Below are 16,736 nucleotides of genomic sequence, written 5' to 3' on the forward strand. Positions count from 1 at the left end.
TGTGTGGCATGGTGGCACATCCTAGCCGCGTTCCAGTTGATAGCCAGCCAGCCGTCTCTCGTGCACTGCCTGCTGCTGCTGCTGCTGCTGCTGTGTCACACATCTGGGTGCAAATTATGGCACATTTCAAATAGCACAGAAAGTACACTGAAAGAAAATATACATGAAAGGCAGCTTTTTGTAGGAGAATTAAACAAAGAAAGTAGAAAAATGTAAGCCCGTAACAGAGCAACAGGCGCTGTTAACACTTTACTGGTTAACAGGCGCTGCTAACACTCCACTGGCTAACAGGCGCTGCTAACACTCCACTGGTTAACGGCGCTGCTAACACTCGACTGGTTAACAGGCGTTGCAGACACTCCACTGGTTAACAGGCGCTGCTAACACTTCACTGGTTAACTGGCGCTGTTAACACTTCACTGGTTAACAGGCGCTGTTAACACTCCACTGGCTAACAGTCGCCTAACGCTGCCGTTCACAGCGCACTGTTAGCGCTCTCTGACTAAGATCGCTCGCTCTCTCTCTCTCCTTTTGCTTGTAAGTTAAAATAATACACTAAGAAGACTCTTCATTCTGTGCAAACTCTACTGAAAACAGCCTGAATATATAAAAAAAAATAAAAAACAATGAAGAATGTCGATCTTAATGATTTAAACTTTAAAGAGATCGTATTCTAAATATCAGATGAAATTGAATGCCTAAATAATAATGTGAGCTTCTGGTTTTTTCCGAGTGCCTTAACGACAGAAAAACTATTTAATTCCGAGAATTTCCCAACCGATTCCAACTCTAAGCTCAACAAAACCAACGAGTCTCGCAGTTGACTCTCAAACGAGCTACGAAAATGATTCGAAAATTTCTCCTATAATCATATTTGTAGTTCAATAAACTTTCAGCTCTACAAGATCACTTTCTCTTATTGATTGGCCAGCCCATTATCTTTTTAGATCTTCCAAAAACTTTCCACAGTGCAGCTTCCGCGTACTGGCCTGGCCGCTAGAAAGAGAGCGCGATAATCGCATAAAAGTTTACATTTATGATGCTCCAGCAGCAGGGCTGGGCAGGGCAGGGCAGGGCAGGAGCAGAGGCTAGCTGCTCGGATAGGTGCACTCTCAAACGCCCAACCCCCAAAGGAACCCACTCTGGCAACACGGAGGAGACTCAGTCACAAACACCTCGGCCGTAAAACATTCGGCTGACGGCAGCATACAAAGACTGACACAGACCCAACGAGCGGACGAGCGGACGGACGGGCATCTGTTTGAGAGGGCCAACTATGAGTGTGGATGCAGCAGGGTGTTGGTTGTGTATGAAAGCTTTCTATGGCTCTCTAGGTCTAGGGGTAAATGTGCGATGTGCAGCAACGAGTGGCAGAGGCAGGAGCAGGAGCAGGAGCTGCTGCTGCTGCTGCAGAGGACCGAACCGACCGACTCGCAACGAGAACAAAAAGGCGCGAAAATCCATTCGCACATAAAATGCGCCACAGTGTGCATTATTTTAATGTCACTGATAAATCATTTTTATGTCGGTGCTAAATCAAAAGATGGACGAGCAAATGCCGTAATTCAAGCGAGACAGAGAGAGCGAGAGAGAGAGTGAGAGCGAGTGAGAGCGAGCGAGAGTCCTGGCCACAGAGGGGTACGTTACGGTACGGCCATGGGCGTCTACGGGTGTCACACATGCACCCCGGGAAAAGGTGTGCTGTGCTCCGACTGCCCTCCCCGTCGCGGGACTCATATTCCGGTTCTGGGCATGGGACTGGGCCTGGCCCTGGGCCTGGGTTATGGGTCTGCACTGCCGCCTGCATTCGTCCATTAAAATGCGCTCCGGTGTGTCCAAAACACAAGCAGAAGCAGAAGCAACAGCAGCAGCAGCAGCCTGGGGCCACGGGCACCCGTCTACGGGCGGAGCGCTGGCACGGCCCGTTTATTTATTATTAACACAAAAAAGACCCCGAGGACGAATTGCAGTTTTGCTTTGGAGCCGAGCCTCAGTCCCAGACGTACCCGTACCCCCCGGCGAAATGCGCAACTGCTCTCTGAGTGGCCGCTGCCTCTGCCTGCTGCCCCATAATTCGTTGTCCCTGCAGCAAACTCCCTCTCCTGTGTGTTCTACTGCTGCAGGAATTCATCTGTTTGCGGTCCAAACACGTGCCATTGCCCAGAAATAATGTGCATCGGAATCTGCCCGGACTAATGGCCGCAAAACATGGTATTTGACTTAGGCCTCAGCCAAAAGAGCAACTTCGAATGATCACACCCTCTCACCAGCAACTTGTTCTGCACTCGAGATGCAGATTTTCTCCTAATATAATACTGAATAAAATATTAAAAAAAAAACATATGTTGCCCCATAGGGATGGGGCTTTCTGGTGGATAATATTTTATCGATCTTATTTATTACATTAAATAAAAATAAAAGCAATAGTTTATTGGGTAAACTTAAATGCAAAGAGCAGCAATTATAACGGAATAGTAAGTGATTAAAACACAATTAATATTTATTAATTTGCCCACACTATCGCAGTCTATTCAATGTATCGATACGATCAATCGATATTTTTTAGCCACAGCCAACTTCCCTCGTTAGAAAAGTGCTTGCAGCTTGACAAAAAATTAAATTGCTGAAGAGAACAAAAAAAGTGAGTTTTATAGACTATACGGAATGCAAACAAAATCAAAACACCCATCTGTCCACATACAGGGAAATCGAACAGCGAAAATGAGCACACAGGCAACCCAAGGTAGCTCTTCACCCTCCATCGACGCTATGCGATCCCCCAGCCACGAGCCGGAGCAAGTGCCGGTCCACACCTTCGGCGAGGGCGTTTTGGCGACCCTGAACAGCCTCTGCATGAACAAGCTCTACTCGGACGTGGAGCTCGTTGTGGAGGATCAGCACCTGCCGGCACACCGCTTGATTCTAGCCGCGCGCAGTGAGTACTTCCGCGCCCTGCTCTACGGCGGGATGTCCGAGTCAGAGAAAAGCGTGATTCGGCTCCCAGAGGTGTCGCTGGAGGCATTTAAGATTATCCTGGGCTACCTTTACTCGGGCACTCTGCCCATATCCACTCTGGACGTGGATGCCTCCTTAAAGGTGCTCGGTTTGGCCAATCAGTATGGCTGTCTGGAGGTCGAGACGCCACTAGCCAAACATCTCTTTGAGAATCTGGCCATCAGCAACGCATTCAAGATCCTGGAAGCAGCACGCCTCTACAATCTCGAAGAGCTGACCAGGAAATGCCTAAAAGTCATTGACTTTAATGGGGGCTCAATGTTAAACGACGATTCCTTCCTAATGCAGTCTGAGGAAATACTTGAAGAACTGCTGCCACGGGACACTTTCATTGCTGAGGAACTGGAAATCTTTCGAGCGGTATGCAGATGGAGTCGCCACAATCCGAGCGTGGATATCAAGTCGTTGCTGTCGCTTGTACGTCTCCCTCTCATTGATGTTGAAGACTTGTTGGGTGCTGTTCGTCAATCTGGATTCGTTGACCCGAGCACAATATGCGACGTCATCGATAAGGCGATTAAGCTGGAGAACCTGCCCTATCGTGCCCACGTGTTGTCAGGTTTAAATGAGGCCTCAGAAGAATGGTATGCGAAACGTTTGATAGTGAACAATAATGAGACCGTAATCAAGTTGAGCTTCTGGTGCATTATTAATATTATATTAATTAAAAGTTGCCCATCAATCCCGTTAAACTGCACCGTGGAGATCTCTTGCGACAATGCACGCTGGGTTTGCGTGGGAAAATTTACATGTGCAGCCGGGGTTTATTTGCCTGACCTTATCAGGTTCAAGCGCAGGCCTGTTCGTTACATTCGGATCGTGCATCCAGAGAGTGGACGCAATAATATGTTGAAGGATGTTGAGCTCGAAGCCCTTTTAAATGACAATTTTCCCTAGGTGATCGATCTACTTGCGATACTTTTTGACCGTAGCGACCCTGGAGTGAGGGTCTGAAGACTTGTTCCTTTTCTTATTCCTTTGAATGGATTTTTATGTTTTTACCCACTTTAATTTGTACGCATGGATTTAATTAATATTGCTTTAGTTGTAATTCGAACTTAATAATGGATTTATCTTGTTCTATTTCTAAGAGTGCTACGAGAAACTCTCGGAACAAGCAGCAACCAGTAGAGAGTGCCCAGCTGAATCTAAATTCTGTTTATGGAATTAAAGGAGCCGTTGCAAATTTCTTAAGTAGAATATATATAGTTTATTAAATAAGCCCTAGATTTAAGATGTTGTTAACAATTACCAAACACTTTGTTTTGGCACTTTTGTGGCCCTAGTAGCCTGTAACCCTGGTTCAACACACAGCCCTGTTTCATGTGTCACATCAAAATTGTTTCATAGCATTTTCTCTCACAACTTTCTTGAACAGTCGTACAGCAAACGAAAACAAAAAACTCAATTAGAATTTAATTGGAATAAAATTACAAACGTAAGTTCAAGTAAACAATTTATTAATGAACAGTTGACTTAAATTTAAATATTGTGCAGCTAGCTCTTCAATCAAAAATGATGCGCTCTTGGCCACCCGATGCGCGTGTGCTCGAGGAACGTGCCAAAAGGGAGGTACAAGCCAACATATTTTTATTCGCTGTGACCTGTGCCCTGATCCGCTTTGTGCCCAAAATTATGCGCAAGTTCTTCTAAGCAGTTCTTCCACTGGATGCGGCCGCTGAAGGCACAACAAATACAAATACAAATTCAAAATCAACACTGACACTGACACAAAATGCCCATCAACAGAGTTTCACAATGGGAGATCGAGACACAATAATAATTATAATAAAAATATAATAATAATATGCAAAGTGTCGCCAAGTAATTGCAGTTCAATTTGTGTAACATTTAAGCTTTCATTTCAGCCATTCAGTTGCTCCGCGATCATTTATCATTGAGTGAAAAAATGTATACACACAATTGTGAGTGAGTGGGAAAATCTGTTCCCGGGCAAGCGATTAACTTCCACTTGACTGTGATTTGAATGAAGAGCCTGACGGCACCGGGTGGGCCACCAAGGGGCACAACCGCAACGAATGAAGGATGACGTGGACGCCCCTCGCCTGTGTGTGCCTGCCCCTGGGGCTTCGACACCTTTTGCGCCTGACAAGGGGAATATAAATCAAATAAACAAACCTCATTAACATATTATCAGACTGAAATTGTGACACCGCCCCGTCATCTTAAGTTCAAGTGAGAAATCTGTCACGAGGCATTAAATCGTTTTGCTGAGGCTGAGGCTGAGACTGAGGCAGTGGCAGTCCTCCCCCACCGCCCACAAAAAGCCGCAAGTATCCTGTGCGGAATCCCTGGCGCACATAATTATGCGTGTAAACAAGCGTGATGATAGTGCGCTGACGTGTGACGATGATGCTGACTGCTGACGACGCGTCGTTGCCCGTCCCACAGAACCCAGAACCCAGAACCCAGATTCGAAAAGGGTTAAGCTGTGAGACTTCTTGACTTGACTAGCCCGAACCACCGAACACCACCGAAGGCGTCTGATACTCAACTACTGGGGAAAACAAATTGCTGAAATTCCACTCTCTCACACAGCTCGCAGTGGATGTGGATGTGGATGTGGAAGTGTAAGAGCTAGTTTCAGGCACTTTTCTGGCTGCCTGATTTATTCGCGTTGTGTTGGCAACAATTAGAAAAGTTACCGCAGGATGTGCACACAACACGGGCACGGCCACGGCCACAGGCACAGGCACAGCACCCAAGCACTCAAGGGGAGAGTGAGTGAGTGAGAGAGAGAGAGAGATGTCTCTGCCGTCTGTTGGCTTCTGCTGCTGACAGCTCCACCAGGTCTTCCAGGTCTCAACGTTCGTTCTGGGCCGCTGTGCGCTGTGCGTTTTAATTTGACGAAAGACTGATGACATCTCATTAATATTCATTGCCGCTGTTACTGCTCTGGCCATATATCCATGCTGTTTATGCCAGAGTTTATTCATGATCCCTGCCTGCCTGACTGCCTGGCACTCTAGCCTACTGCTGTGCTGCCTCAAGATGGATGGATGCTTTGCCGTTGCTTTGTTGAATTGCTGTGCTGTCCGGATTCTAATGAGGCGTTAAATATTTCCCCCTACGACAAAGCCAAAGAGTTGTGCTCAGGTGAATTATTGTATGGCAATCTCAGTGTTGAAGTGGCATTTGTGGCACGAGATACTTGACTGAAGTGAGTCGGAAATTAGCTGCGATTTGCAGCGCCCCCAGGAGCAACTAGAGCAACCTTTTTTGCCCACCTCAAAAGCCTTTATTTGAATCTTAGTTAAGCTCTGAGGGCAACCACCACCACCACCGCTGGAGCAGTGTCAAGCAACGTAACGATGCCTGCCCGCCTGCCCGCCCCCCTTGTACATATTATATACTTTTATTTAACATATTTAAATTGTTAGCATCGTTATGCAGTCTTGTTTAGCAGTTTATCGTGCAGCCACCCACCCACACGGCCATAAGTATTTCAAATTAATGGCAACACTTCAAAATAATTATGAAGCACATGCCACACAAACACACACACACACACACACACACACACAGCAGAGGCTGTACACCATTCCGGGTGGTACCGCTTAGCTTGTGGCCTTCTGGCACTTTTAAGATGCTGCCGCGTGACATATTTATGAAGTTCAATTATCATAAAATGCAAATGAAATCGTCATGGCACGGAAAACGTCAACCTGCCCTGCCCAGCCCTGCCCTGACTCCCGAGAGTCCTGTCCTGCCTTCCAATAAAACAAAACAAAAAACCCCAGACCCAAACCCAAACCCAAACCCAAACCCAGACCCACAGACCTCGGAGACATGCCCAAAATTAAGCAATTTACTTGCGATATCCGGCCCTGCCACTGCCACTGCCCCTCCCCCACCCTGGTCCTCCTTTGACCTGTAGCTAGTACTGGGCGCAATGTCAGGTGTCAGGGACAGGACATCTTCTTTGGGTTTGCTGAATTTTATCTGTCGACTGGCGCTATTAAAAGAAATTACGCTCAAAACTAAATTGCGGGGCCAACACCGAACCCCGTAACAGGAGGAGGTGGAGGAGAAGGAGGAGAAGTAGGAGGGAGGTGGATCTGGGGCAGCATTGAAATGAGAAACGATTATGTTTTTGGCCGCGACGCCCGGTGGCAAGGCAAAAGGCATCCGTGTGGCATAAAGAAATGCCAAAGAACAAGCGGAGGAAAACTTTTTAACTTGTTTGCCATGTTGCTATTTACAAGTCCTGTGGGACATGCCCCCCCTCCCATACCCTTCCCCCCACTATGCCACTGCTCATTCCATCTGCTGTGGCGCTTCAGGTAAAACTCCATTGCCGCATTGCGCTGATGTTTGCGTTTTTCCGCGATGTGTTTTTTTCCCCTTTGTTTGTGGCGGGCAGGGGGGCATTCCTCGGCATTTGTCTGGGAGCCATCGCCACACCATGCCACGTGCTATGCTCCATGGCTCGTCTTCGTCTCTCACTTGTCGCCTTTTTTTCTCTCTCAAGTTGCCGTAATATGTTTCCGTTAGTTTTGGCTCGTCTTCGTTTGGTTTTACTCGCTGCTGGTTTTGTGGGCAGGGCATGTGGCGGCCAGGGGATCTACTTTTGGTGGCCTGGCGCCCCATACCCCAAACCGTTATGGTAATTTAGTGGCGCAATTTTGTGGAAATTGATGCTGTTGCTCCGAGCGTTTGTTTCACCTCCCCCCCAGGAACCACTCTGACCAGGGCCAGGACTTTTGTGTTTTTTGGGGGTTTGGGTTGTGTTTTGTCTAATTTTCATCTGGAAACATTCATTTTAATAAGCATTTAAATGTGTGTGTGTGTGTGTGTGTGCTATGCGCCACTGTCATTTGATTTTACAATGTTAAGACTTCCATTTGAGATGAGAGATAATGGTGTGTGGGCAGGAAGTGCTACAGAAATGATGTCGAAATATTGCAAACATTTCTTGAGAAATGACTTAAGTTATCGCGCAGTTCTAAGGAGAAAATCACTAGTTCTGACAATAATAAATATATTTAATAATATTTATTTATTAAATATATATTTAAGTAAAATATTTACATAATAATATTATTTCTACAGTGACGCCCTTACGCCCTTATAGTTATTCCACGAAATCCAATTCCTATAAATCCCAAAAAGAGTGAACATAAATATTATTGATTAATATTAATTATAAAATATTTTTTATGTTGGGAGTTGGGTATAATTTTCCATAGGTTTGTTGTACTAAGGGAAATACTGAGTGCTCTTTTCCAAGTTATTAAAAATAGAAACATTTTATTTTTTTTTAATAACAATGAAATATTTTTTATATTGGGAATTGGGTATATTTTTCCATAAGTTTTTTGTATTAATAAAAAATACTAAGCGCGCATTTTCCAATTAATTTTTTAAATAAATTCGCGCAGGCATGTTATGATGTACATATGTAGGTTTACGTTTCGTTAGCGTTTCGTTAATAATAACGGGGTAATTACAAATTTAAAATATAACGTTAGCCAAGATGGCGCAAAGTTTTCTGAAATTTGTTTGTTATTAATTTCAGTATGTAGAAGAGAATTTGTAGAAAAAACGTTATCAAGGATCATATTTTTTTATAGAAGATAAAAATAAAGGAAAACATGACTATAAAAATAAATAACCAAAAAATAGCGAAAAAATAAATAAATAAAGAAAAAAAAAATGTTTGCTGATTTTAAAAGGTTTTCACATCCAACTTAATAAAATTTAGATATATAAAAACAAAAATTTTGTATGCCATTAAAATACAGCCATAATTGATTTCTTGTAAATTAAAATAGTTTTAAATATTTTAGCATAAGCAACATTGAATTTGATTGTAATTTGATTATGTTGTGTGACGCATAAAAATATCTTGGAATTTACTCACTTTGCACAAAATTCGTGTGGCCATATTTTCCAACCCTAACAGTCTGGCAACTCAGCACGGAGCTTCGCTTTGCTTTTTACAACGAAAATTTCTGCAATATAATTGAATAAAAATACATTTTATTATTGTATATTTGTGGGTTTTGAAGTGCGCAAAGTTTAGAGGAACAAATATGTCTCTGAAATCTGTGAACTCGTTTGTTAAATGCGTGTATGTATGCCCTGGAAATGGTTTTCATTATTTTGTATTCAGATCAAGTGACTTTTTTGAGATTTTTTTTTTTTACAGTACAAAAAAACAACGAAGTGTGTCCTCTGAAAATCAAAAGAACCATGAAATAAATGGCAAACTATTCACATCGACGGATACAGGTAAGATTTTGCTATTTTTATTGAAGAAGAACAAAAATATGGTTTACAATTTCCAAGCTTTAGGGAAACAAAATTTGAAGGTGCCTGCGCCTGTCGATTCCAAGACGGAGAAAGGCAAGCAGCCCGGCATATTCCATATTGTCTCGCACACAGATGCGCATGAAATATGTGAATATTTTGCGGTTGATCTGCCACCAGAAAAGAAGGAATCGCGCGATAATATAGACAAAGTGCTTTACCTGCTCGCTGCTGAAAGTGCCGAGAGCACTGCTGTGCCAAAGACAACGGAAGGCTATTATAAAATGGAGCAGTTGGATGGTGCAGCAGCTGAGATGGGGCACGAGAATGATCCGGAATTCAGGGCCATTGAACAACCCGAACAGGCGGCATGTAGGGATCTCAATCAGTGGCCCAAAAATGCACAGAAGGATGTCAGATTGGGCGGCATTGGCTCCGGTTCGGAAGATACCAAAGACAGTTCCGTATGCCATGATTCAACGATGGATAATGAGCAGCAGAATGCGCCCTCAGCTACGGAAATAAATGGGTGCAATATTGTGATAGATAAAGCCATCAGCGATGGGAAAGTGCAGCTAAAATACGAAGATTCCCAGCAGTTGCCAACAGCGAAAGATCCCCGGGAAATGCCGGACAGGGAAGAGTACGAGTCTATTGATTTCATACAAGTGATGAACGATGGGCTTGTGGAGGAGCTCAATCAGGTGAAGGAACTCTCCACTGCCGCAGCCATGGCACTGGAAGAAGGAGAAGTGAGCAGAGATTCGGATATGCAGCTCCTCCAGGAAGAACAGCAACAACAACAACTGCAGGCCAGCGACTGCGAGGAGGGTGAAGTGCTCAGCGATGATTCATTCTACAAGCCGGACAAAGGGGACGGACAGAAGGGCCACAACTACTATCAGATGTTTGAGAAGAAACAGCTGCCACGGGCTGGCCTCAGAGGTGGGTAAACACTCGTTCTGGAACTCTTAGTTAATTTCATTTGAATTCTTTTAGCTCCGGTGAATTATTTGATGGGCATGCACCCGTACGAGCAGTTGGATGCAGATCTGGCCTACTTCCCACCGCACAGGCCACTCATGCGGATTGGCCCGTTGCTGCCGACGCCATTGTTCATGAAGGCATTGCCCATTGGCGTGGCAGAGAATCGCCCACGGAAGGAGCTGGGCACCCACCAGACCACCACAACGGATGGCGCTTCGATCTCGTGGCGAAGCGTGCGCGCAGACTCCCCCACCAGGGAGCCGGAGTTGCTGCGATCTGGGGGCTCATCGCCTGTCCAGCGCAAGACACCGCACTCGCCGCCAGTCCAGCGCAAGACACCGCACTCCCCACCAGTCACCCTGAGGAGATCCCGCTCCAGATGCCCGTCGCCCAGTGTGTCGCCTCCCAGATATGCCCGACACTTTGCCGCAACGCTGGCCACCGCCCAGCGACGTCGTTCGCGCAGTTCCAGTCGCACAAAATCGCGACGCTGCTTCAGTTCCAGTTCCAGTCACAGTCCAGCCCACCGGACTGCTGCTCTGCACTTGTCGTTTAGTCCACGCAGTTCGCCAAGTCCGCCAAATCGGTCTGCAATGCGTCATCCGGCGAATCGTTATCATTCGCCCACTCCCCCCATGCGCCGTCAAGCGCCCATTCGTCCCATGATCCGGCAAACGCCCATTCGTCCCATGCGCCGTCGATCCCCTAGTCTTTCCATGCGCCGTCGTTCCCCTAGTCTTTCCATGCGCCGTCGTTCGCCCAGTCCTCCCAAACGCCCTCGTTCGCCCAGTCCTACCATGCGCCGTCGTTTGTCCAATGCGCCCAAGCAATCTCAAGTTATTGTCCGTTCCAAGCTGATGACCAAAGCGGCTGCCCAGCCACGTTTACGCAATGCATCGCCCATGGCGAAACGAAAGCGCAAGTTGAGCACCTCATCGAGCAGCTCTTACGCCACCACAGACGGTTCCACATCCTCCTCCGATGATGCACTAAGCACTGAGCAGTGTCGCGTGCAGCGCAGCAGAAGGACACCCAAAAAAGGGCCGCACACACCAACAGGATCACCGCCGACAACACCACAAGCGGACGGACCGGGACCGGCACCGGCACGCAAAAAGTATTTACAAATGCAATTGGCGCGTTTGAATGAGAAAATTGGGGCAGCGAAAAGAATGCGCCAGTTTAAGCTGAAATTAGCAGCTAAAACGGAGGCCAGATACCGCAGCTAAAACCCAAACGATTTTTGTAGCTTTCGAATGAGAATTTTAAGCAAAGAATAAGAAATCCATAACGATGATGACTGGCAGGATGCAGGCCGTGTAAACAGCCGTGTATGACTACGGCCCAGGTGGCAGCAGACAACATACCCATAAACCACACAAAGGACTACGTAGGAACAGCAACAAGGAGGAGAGCACAGCACAGCACAGGAGGTGGCAAGGTGGCAGAAACTCAAAACAGGAACAACCATAACCAAGAGCGCATCTGTAGCTGCTTTCTCTCACTCACACTCTCTGTGTGTGGGTGTATGCTCTGCTCTGCTAATATCCTTGTTAATATTATTAAACATTATTTATGGATTTGTTTAATTTGTATTTAGTAACGCTTCGTGACTCCCAGCACTCTCTCTCTCTCTGTCTCTCTCTCTCTGTCTCTCTTGCCTGCAAAGCAAAACTTAAGATCTGCGGTCGTCTGGGTTGCCGTTGCCTTTTGCCAGTTGCAATGCTGCTGCCAGCTGAGCCAAATGTCCGCCACATCCGCATCCTTGCTTGGGCTTGTGCTCCTGCTCCTGTTTGCCAGAGTCCTTGTCGTCGTCGGCGTCGTCGTTGCCCTGGTGGAACAATTACATGGTTTTTGCCTAATGAATTTATCTGCTCATCAGCATCTCCACAGAGTTGCATGCATGGCACAAGGCACACAGCCATTGGGGCAGTCAGTGGCTGGGAATGTGTGTGTGTGTGTGTGTCTGTGTGGGTGGTTGTGTGTGTGTGTGTGCCTGCCCGCCTGGCATCATAGTAAATATTATGTAGATTTTCACCCAACACGAATTATGTTCATTTGCCGGCATTTTGCATGTTGTTATCCACAGTGGCTAGGCGGAGTTTATCCCACAGCCCACACACACTCGGCTGTGTATTTGTAAATCAGTGATGGGCTAAGAGCTTGATTTGGTTGGCATAAAAGGTAACTATATAGTTAATAAATAGCATTAAAACATTTAAATATTATTTAAAATTTAAATTTAAAAATATTAAAATATTATTTAAAATTTAAAATTTATTAAAAATTATTTTTTAAAAATAAAAATATTTAAATATTATTTAAAATTTAAATTTAAAAATATTTAAATATTTAAAATTTTAATTTAAAAATATTCAAATATTTAAAATTTAAATTTAAAAATATTTAAAATGCACTTGCCATTGGACCAGGAGCTCATTATGAACTTCACCCGCTCAATCCCAGCAACCGGACTTGTCCTGCTTCGCCGATCTATATATCCAACCCATCTCGGTTCTGAGATCTCTCCTCTACCATATACACTGCTGGCACGTTGGAAAGAGTGTTATGGTGGGTTTGGGCTCAGAAAGAGGCAATCATCCAAAAACTAGTCGCTTTGATGACGAATGTACACTCTAGGATTCATTTAACGTATTTCCTTTTTAAAATTGTTCCACTCCTATTTCACCTAGTTTTTACATATATTTTCTACGCCTTTTTCTACCACTCTACGACTATTTCTACTACTATTTCTAGTACATTTAATTGTCTCATACATTTTCCGGTATTGGCCATGAGTGGGTTAATGCTGAAAAACAGTGTTGCAAACCAGTGTTGCTTAGCAGAACCAGAGAGAACCGAACCGAACTAGTTCATTATTCGTGAAAAAAGCCTGGATGTGACGCCTGCAACTCAGCAAACTTTATATTAATTTTAAATAATAATCCTTAAAGATGTCTTCGCGTTACGATCGCGCTGTTACCATTTTCTCGCCTGACGGACATTTGCTGCAGGTGGAATATGCCCAAGAGGCTGTACGCAAGGGCTCCACCGCGGTATAACTCACCATTTTTCCAGCATTTTCGCATGCTAAATGCACTTTCAATTATTTTCCTTAGGTTGGTGTGCGCGGCGGCAGCTGCGTTGTGCTGGCCGTGGAGAAACGTTCGGTGGCCAAGCTGCAGGAGGATCGCACAGTGCGCAAAATTTGCCTGCTCGACCAGCACATTGTGATGGCATTTGCGGGACTCACTGCGGATGCGCGTATTCTGATTAATCGTGCCCAAGTGGAGTGCCAGAGCCATCGCTTGAATGTCGAGGATCAAGTTACGGTGGAGTATATCACGCGCTACATTGCCCAGCTGAAGCAGAAGTACACGCAGAGCAATGGTCGGCGTCCCTTTGGTATTTCCTGTCTGATTGGCGGCTTTGATGGCGATGGCACGGCGCATTTGTACCAAACGGAGCCCTCGGGTATTTTCTATGAATACAAGGCCAATGCCACGGGCCGTTTGTCCCAGACTGTGCGCGAATACTTCGAGAAGTACTATCGCGACGAAGAGGTGCTCTCTGAGCAAGGTGCCGTCAAGCTGGCCGTGCGCGCGCTGCTTCTGGTGGCCCAAACGGGCCAGAACAACCTGGAGGTGGCCATCATGGAGCACAACAAGCCGCTAAAGATGCTGGACCGGGCAGCCATACAGGCGTATGTGAACATCATAGAGAAGGAGAAGGAAGAGGAGCTCGAAAAGAAGAAGCCAAAGAAGTAACCAGAACACGGGCTAGCTAACAAAATACCATCAATTCAAATGTTTTCCAAACTCAAGCCCCTTGCTATAATTCCCCTAAAGATTATCTCTTACTCTCATTCAATCTCTGCCATTAAAGGAAATCATTTAACATTTATTCAGATATAAAATTTATTTTATATATCAATCTGGGAGGGTTTTTACAGATTTCATGCACTTGGAGAATGTTCCACAGCGCCAGTAGTGGCACCAAATATTTATTTTGAATTCAATAATTTTCTACATTTGGAAACAAAACAACATACATACATATACGAGCATATTAAATTTTTTATAGTGCTAATCAAAAGAAAAAGAAATGTAAAAGCACTATTTCCGGGCTCTGCACAAGAAAAAAATTAATATAAATTCACCAGATAAATCACCATTAACTTATGTATGTATTTCCACCTTTACATTTAATTAATTACAAAATAGTTTTTCCAATTATTATTTATATTTTTAATTAATCACAATTCTATTATTTATATTTTTAATTAATTACAAAATATATTTTCCAATTATTTTTTATATTTTTAATTAATTACAAAATATATTTTCCTATTATTATTTATATTTTTAATTAATTACAAAATATATTTTCCAATTATTATTTATATTTTTAATTAATACAAAAAATATTTTCCAATTATTTATATTTTTAATTAATTACAAAATATATTTTCCAATTATTATTTATATTTTTAATTCATTTATTGATTGAAACATATATATTTCCATTATTATCAATATTTTGCTTAGTTTTATGGTGATTTCTATTAAGTTGCCTCATCTCTAACGAAGGCCGCAAACATTTTACTTTGATTGGCCATCCCGGAGCCCCATTTTATTGGCATCTTAATCGTGATTTGTTGCCCCAGACAGTTTGGTTCAGGCAAGCGGATAAATTTATAGATTAAGTGTTGCATATGAAGATAATTAATATGGAGTTGTTGGCCCAAAGAACGATAGACAGTCGGCACTGTGCAGTGGATATATCTAATTACGTAGCACAAATCACTGACTTAACCTAAGCTTGAAATTTCAGCTAAATTATTTATTCATCAGAGGAATCTAATTGTTCGCGCAACTGTAATATTTCATCACTCAAAAAATGATACATCACAATGAGCGCAAATATAAGACCTTGAAAGAAGAGCAGCTGTAAAGAAAAATTATTTAAAAATATTGGCTAAAATTTTATAAAATTTTAAGACTTTACCAAAACGAAATGCAGAACATCAAAGCGCCACAGGCAGAGAAATTTGTGCTGGAAAGTGTTTGCGAGAGTACCCTTAATATCCTTAGCTAGAGAGCGAATGCGTTTGGACAGAGAATTTCGTTGAATTAAAAAGGATTCAAGACTTTTAAGCATTCCAAGGCGCTGTAAGAAAGTTGAAATTAATCAGAGAAATTTCCAGAGAATATTCCCAAGTACATTTCTCACCTCTTTTTCCATTAAGAACTGTACCAAAAGTAAACACAAGTAATCACAAGCAATGCAGGCATAAATGGAAGCATTTGCCGCATAGAAAATCCTACGTTTGCGATCCTCAAAGAGCACATGCCAGGTATTTCTATAGTAAATGTACGAATAGATACCAAACAGCAGACAATTGCCATTCATGGTGACCAGAAACAACAGAGAGTGCTGCATGGCCTTGAAGAAGTCACCGAATCGGCTGCCAAGGAGCTGCAATTGTTGCCGCAGACTCTCGAGGTTGTCCGAACTGGAATTACTGACGGACACCGTCAAGGATGTGCAGGCCATTTCCAGCTCATCTTTCTTGCCATTAACAGCAAGTGCTTCCTCCACATTCGCTTGGATCTCCTTCAACTTGTCACGCGTTAGCCAGGCCAAAATGTTGTACAATCTTAGGGATCCGGCCAGACAGAGATGTGGCATAAAGAGGGCCGTTCCAATCATGGCATCCTGAAGTGGCGGCAACTCGAATTTCATTTCGTAGGCAATGTAGAAGCCAAAGCAGAGGAGCACTCCAAAAGTGGATACCAACAGAGCATAGGCCATGGCCTCTTCTTTGCGAAATCCACTCGCCGCCTTTCCAGCCAGCGACTCCAACAGTGGGTTGATGACACCCACAGCTCTGACGGATGAGTATACCGCATAGACAAACACCTTGACACCCAGCAGCAACTGCAGTCTGGTCAGTCCATGCAGAAATTTGGATACATTCTGCAGAATCGTTAACATCGATGAAGTGGCATCAAAGTGCTGGGCAATGCAGGCCGCATAAATGCCTGCCAGCACCAAGATATGGACAATGCCAGGCAGGGATAATCGGAAACGCTGGGTCTTCGAGTCCAGCCAATAAATCTGATAGCCCGACACCAGCAGCACAATATTTGTGGCCCTCAGCACGCGTGAGTGATTCATTTCGAGTTGAAAACAGAACTGACTCTGCCAGAGAAACAAAGCTAAAGCTACGGATCGATTTGGGAGGGCTTTATCTGTCCATCGGAATGTGACGAATTGTGGACAACAAAGCGTGAAGTATTTTCACACTGAAACAAATAGTTGTGGGAGATTTTTGTACATAAAATAAATATTTAGTGGTTTGGGAAACTTTTCCGTCATGGATTGGGGTCACCAAACTAATTTTGGTTTTGATTTTTAGTATCTAAGGAGTTTAGGGTACGAAAATTTGGAATATTCTT

General features: G+C 44.1%; 5 protein-coding genes across 7 annotated transcripts; 4 read left to right on the plus strand and 1 right to left on the minus strand.

Moving 5' to 3' along the window:
- The first annotated feature begins 2,769 nt into the window (after nucleotides 1–2,769).
- On the plus strand, nucleotides 2,770–3,912 carry LOC111064697 (BTB/POZ domain-containing protein 9-like). Its single transcript, XM_041592411.1, has one exon. The coding sequence runs from the start codon at nucleotides 2,770–2,772 to the stop codon at nucleotides 3,910–3,912; it is 1,143 nt and encodes a 380-aa protein (XP_041448345.1).
- A 413-nt stretch (nucleotides 3,913–4,325) lies between these two features.
- On the plus strand, nucleotides 4,326–4,818 carry LOC111082957. 2 transcript variants are annotated; one of them, XM_022379215.2, is made up of 2 exons: nucleotides 4,326–4,453; nucleotides 4,517–4,818. In XM_022379215.2, exon 2 carries the CDS (start codon nucleotides 4,531–4,533, stop codon nucleotides 4,666–4,668), a length of 138 nt encoding a protein of 45 aa, XP_022234907.2. In that variant the 5' UTR covers nucleotides 4,326–4,453; nucleotides 4,517–4,530; the 3' UTR covers nucleotides 4,669–4,818. The 2 variants fall into 2 exon arrangements, with proteins under 2 accessions (XP_022234907.2, XP_022234906.2); XM_022379214.2 differs by having other exon boundaries at nucleotides 4,342–4,453; nucleotides 4,513–4,818.
- A 4,205-nt stretch (nucleotides 4,819–9,023) lies between these two features.
- On the plus strand, nucleotides 9,024–11,701 carry LOC111082943. Of its 2 annotated transcripts, none has more exons than XM_022379197.2 (4): nucleotides 9,024–9,109; nucleotides 9,188–9,270; nucleotides 9,334–10,233; nucleotides 10,288–11,701. In XM_022379197.2, exons 1-4 carry the CDS (start codon nucleotides 9,072–9,074, stop codon nucleotides 11,502–11,504), a joined length of 2,238 nt encoding a protein of 745 aa, XP_022234889.2. In that variant the 5' UTR covers nucleotides 9,024–9,071; the 3' UTR covers nucleotides 11,505–11,701. The 2 variants fall into 2 exon arrangements, with proteins under 2 accessions (XP_022234889.2, XP_022234888.2); XM_022379196.2 differs by having other exon boundaries at nucleotides 9,025–9,109; nucleotides 9,328–10,233.
- Nucleotides 11,702–13,139: 1,438 nt separating this feature from the next.
- On the plus strand, nucleotides 13,140–14,174 carry LOC111082951 (proteasome subunit alpha type-7-1-like). Its single transcript, XM_022379208.2, has 2 exons — nucleotides 13,140–13,331; nucleotides 13,395–14,174. The coding sequence occupies exons 1-2, from the start codon at nucleotides 13,230–13,232 to the stop codon at nucleotides 14,040–14,042; spliced, it is 750 nt and encodes a 249-aa protein (XP_022234900.1). The 5' UTR covers nucleotides 13,140–13,229; the 3' UTR covers nucleotides 14,043–14,174.
- Nucleotides 14,175–14,749: 575 nt separating this feature from the next.
- On the minus strand, nucleotides 14,750–16,466 carry LOC111082949. Its single transcript, XM_022379206.2, has 3 exons — nucleotides 15,508–16,466; nucleotides 15,283–15,444; nucleotides 14,750–15,222 (listed from the first exon to the last, which is right to left on the minus strand). Exons 1-3 carry the CDS (start codon nucleotides 16,453–16,455, stop codon nucleotides 15,118–15,120), a joined length of 1,215 nt encoding a protein of 404 aa, XP_022234898.2. The 5' UTR covers nucleotides 16,456–16,466; the 3' UTR covers nucleotides 14,750–15,117.
- Between the last annotated feature and the right edge of the window lie 270 nt (nucleotides 16,467–16,736).

This window comes from Drosophila obscura, unplaced genomic scaffold (genome assembly GCF_018151105.1).
Source record: "Drosophila obscura isolate BZ-5 IFL unplaced genomic scaffold, ASM1815110v1 contig_179, whole genome shotgun sequence".
NCBI classification, from domain to species: Eukaryota; Metazoa; Arthropoda; class Insecta; order Diptera; family Drosophilidae; genus Drosophila; species Drosophila obscura.

Excerpts from the sequence above, each read along its gene's own strand:
- LOC111082943 (XM_022379196.2), top strand. The coding sequence starts at position 9,072 with ATGTCTCTGAAATCTGTGAACTCGTTTGTTAAATGCGT. Across the intron at positions 9,110-9,187 it reads AACTCGTTTGTTAAATGCGT|TACAAAAAAACAACGAAGTG; the intron begins GTATGTATGCCC and ends TTTTTTTTACAG. Across the intron at positions 9,271-9,327 it reads ATTCACATCGACGGATACAG|CTTTAGGGAAACAAAATTTG; the intron begins GTAAGATTTTGC and ends ACAATTTCCAAG.
- LOC111082957 (XM_022379215.2), top strand. The coding sequence starts at position 4,531 with ATGATGCGCTCTTGGCCACCCGATGCGCGTGTGCTCGAGGAACGTGCC.
- LOC111082949 (XM_022379206.2), bottom strand. The coding sequence starts at position 16,455 with ATGAATCACTCACGCGTGCTGAGGGCCACAAATATTGTGCTGCTGGTG. Across the intron at positions 15,445-15,507 it reads AGTTCTTAATGGAAAAAGAG|CGCCTTGGAATGCTTAAAAG; the intron begins GTGAGAAATGTA and ends ACTTTCTTACAG. Across the intron at positions 15,223-15,282 it reads ATGTTCTGCATTTCGTTTTG|CTGCTCTTCTTTCAAGGTCT; the intron begins GTAAAGTCTTAA and ends TTTTCTTTACAG.
- LOC111064697 (XM_041592411.1), top strand. The coding sequence starts at position 2,770 with ATGCGATCCCCCAGCCACGAGCCGGAGCAAGTGCCGGTCCACACCTTC.
- LOC111082951 (XM_022379208.2), top strand. The coding sequence starts at position 13,230 with ATGTCTTCGCGTTACGATCGCGCTGTTACCATTTTCTCGCCTGACGGA. Across the intron at positions 13,332-13,394 it reads TACGCAAGGGCTCCACCGCG|GTTGGTGTGCGCGGCGGCAG; the intron begins GTATAACTCACC and ends TATTTTCCTTAG.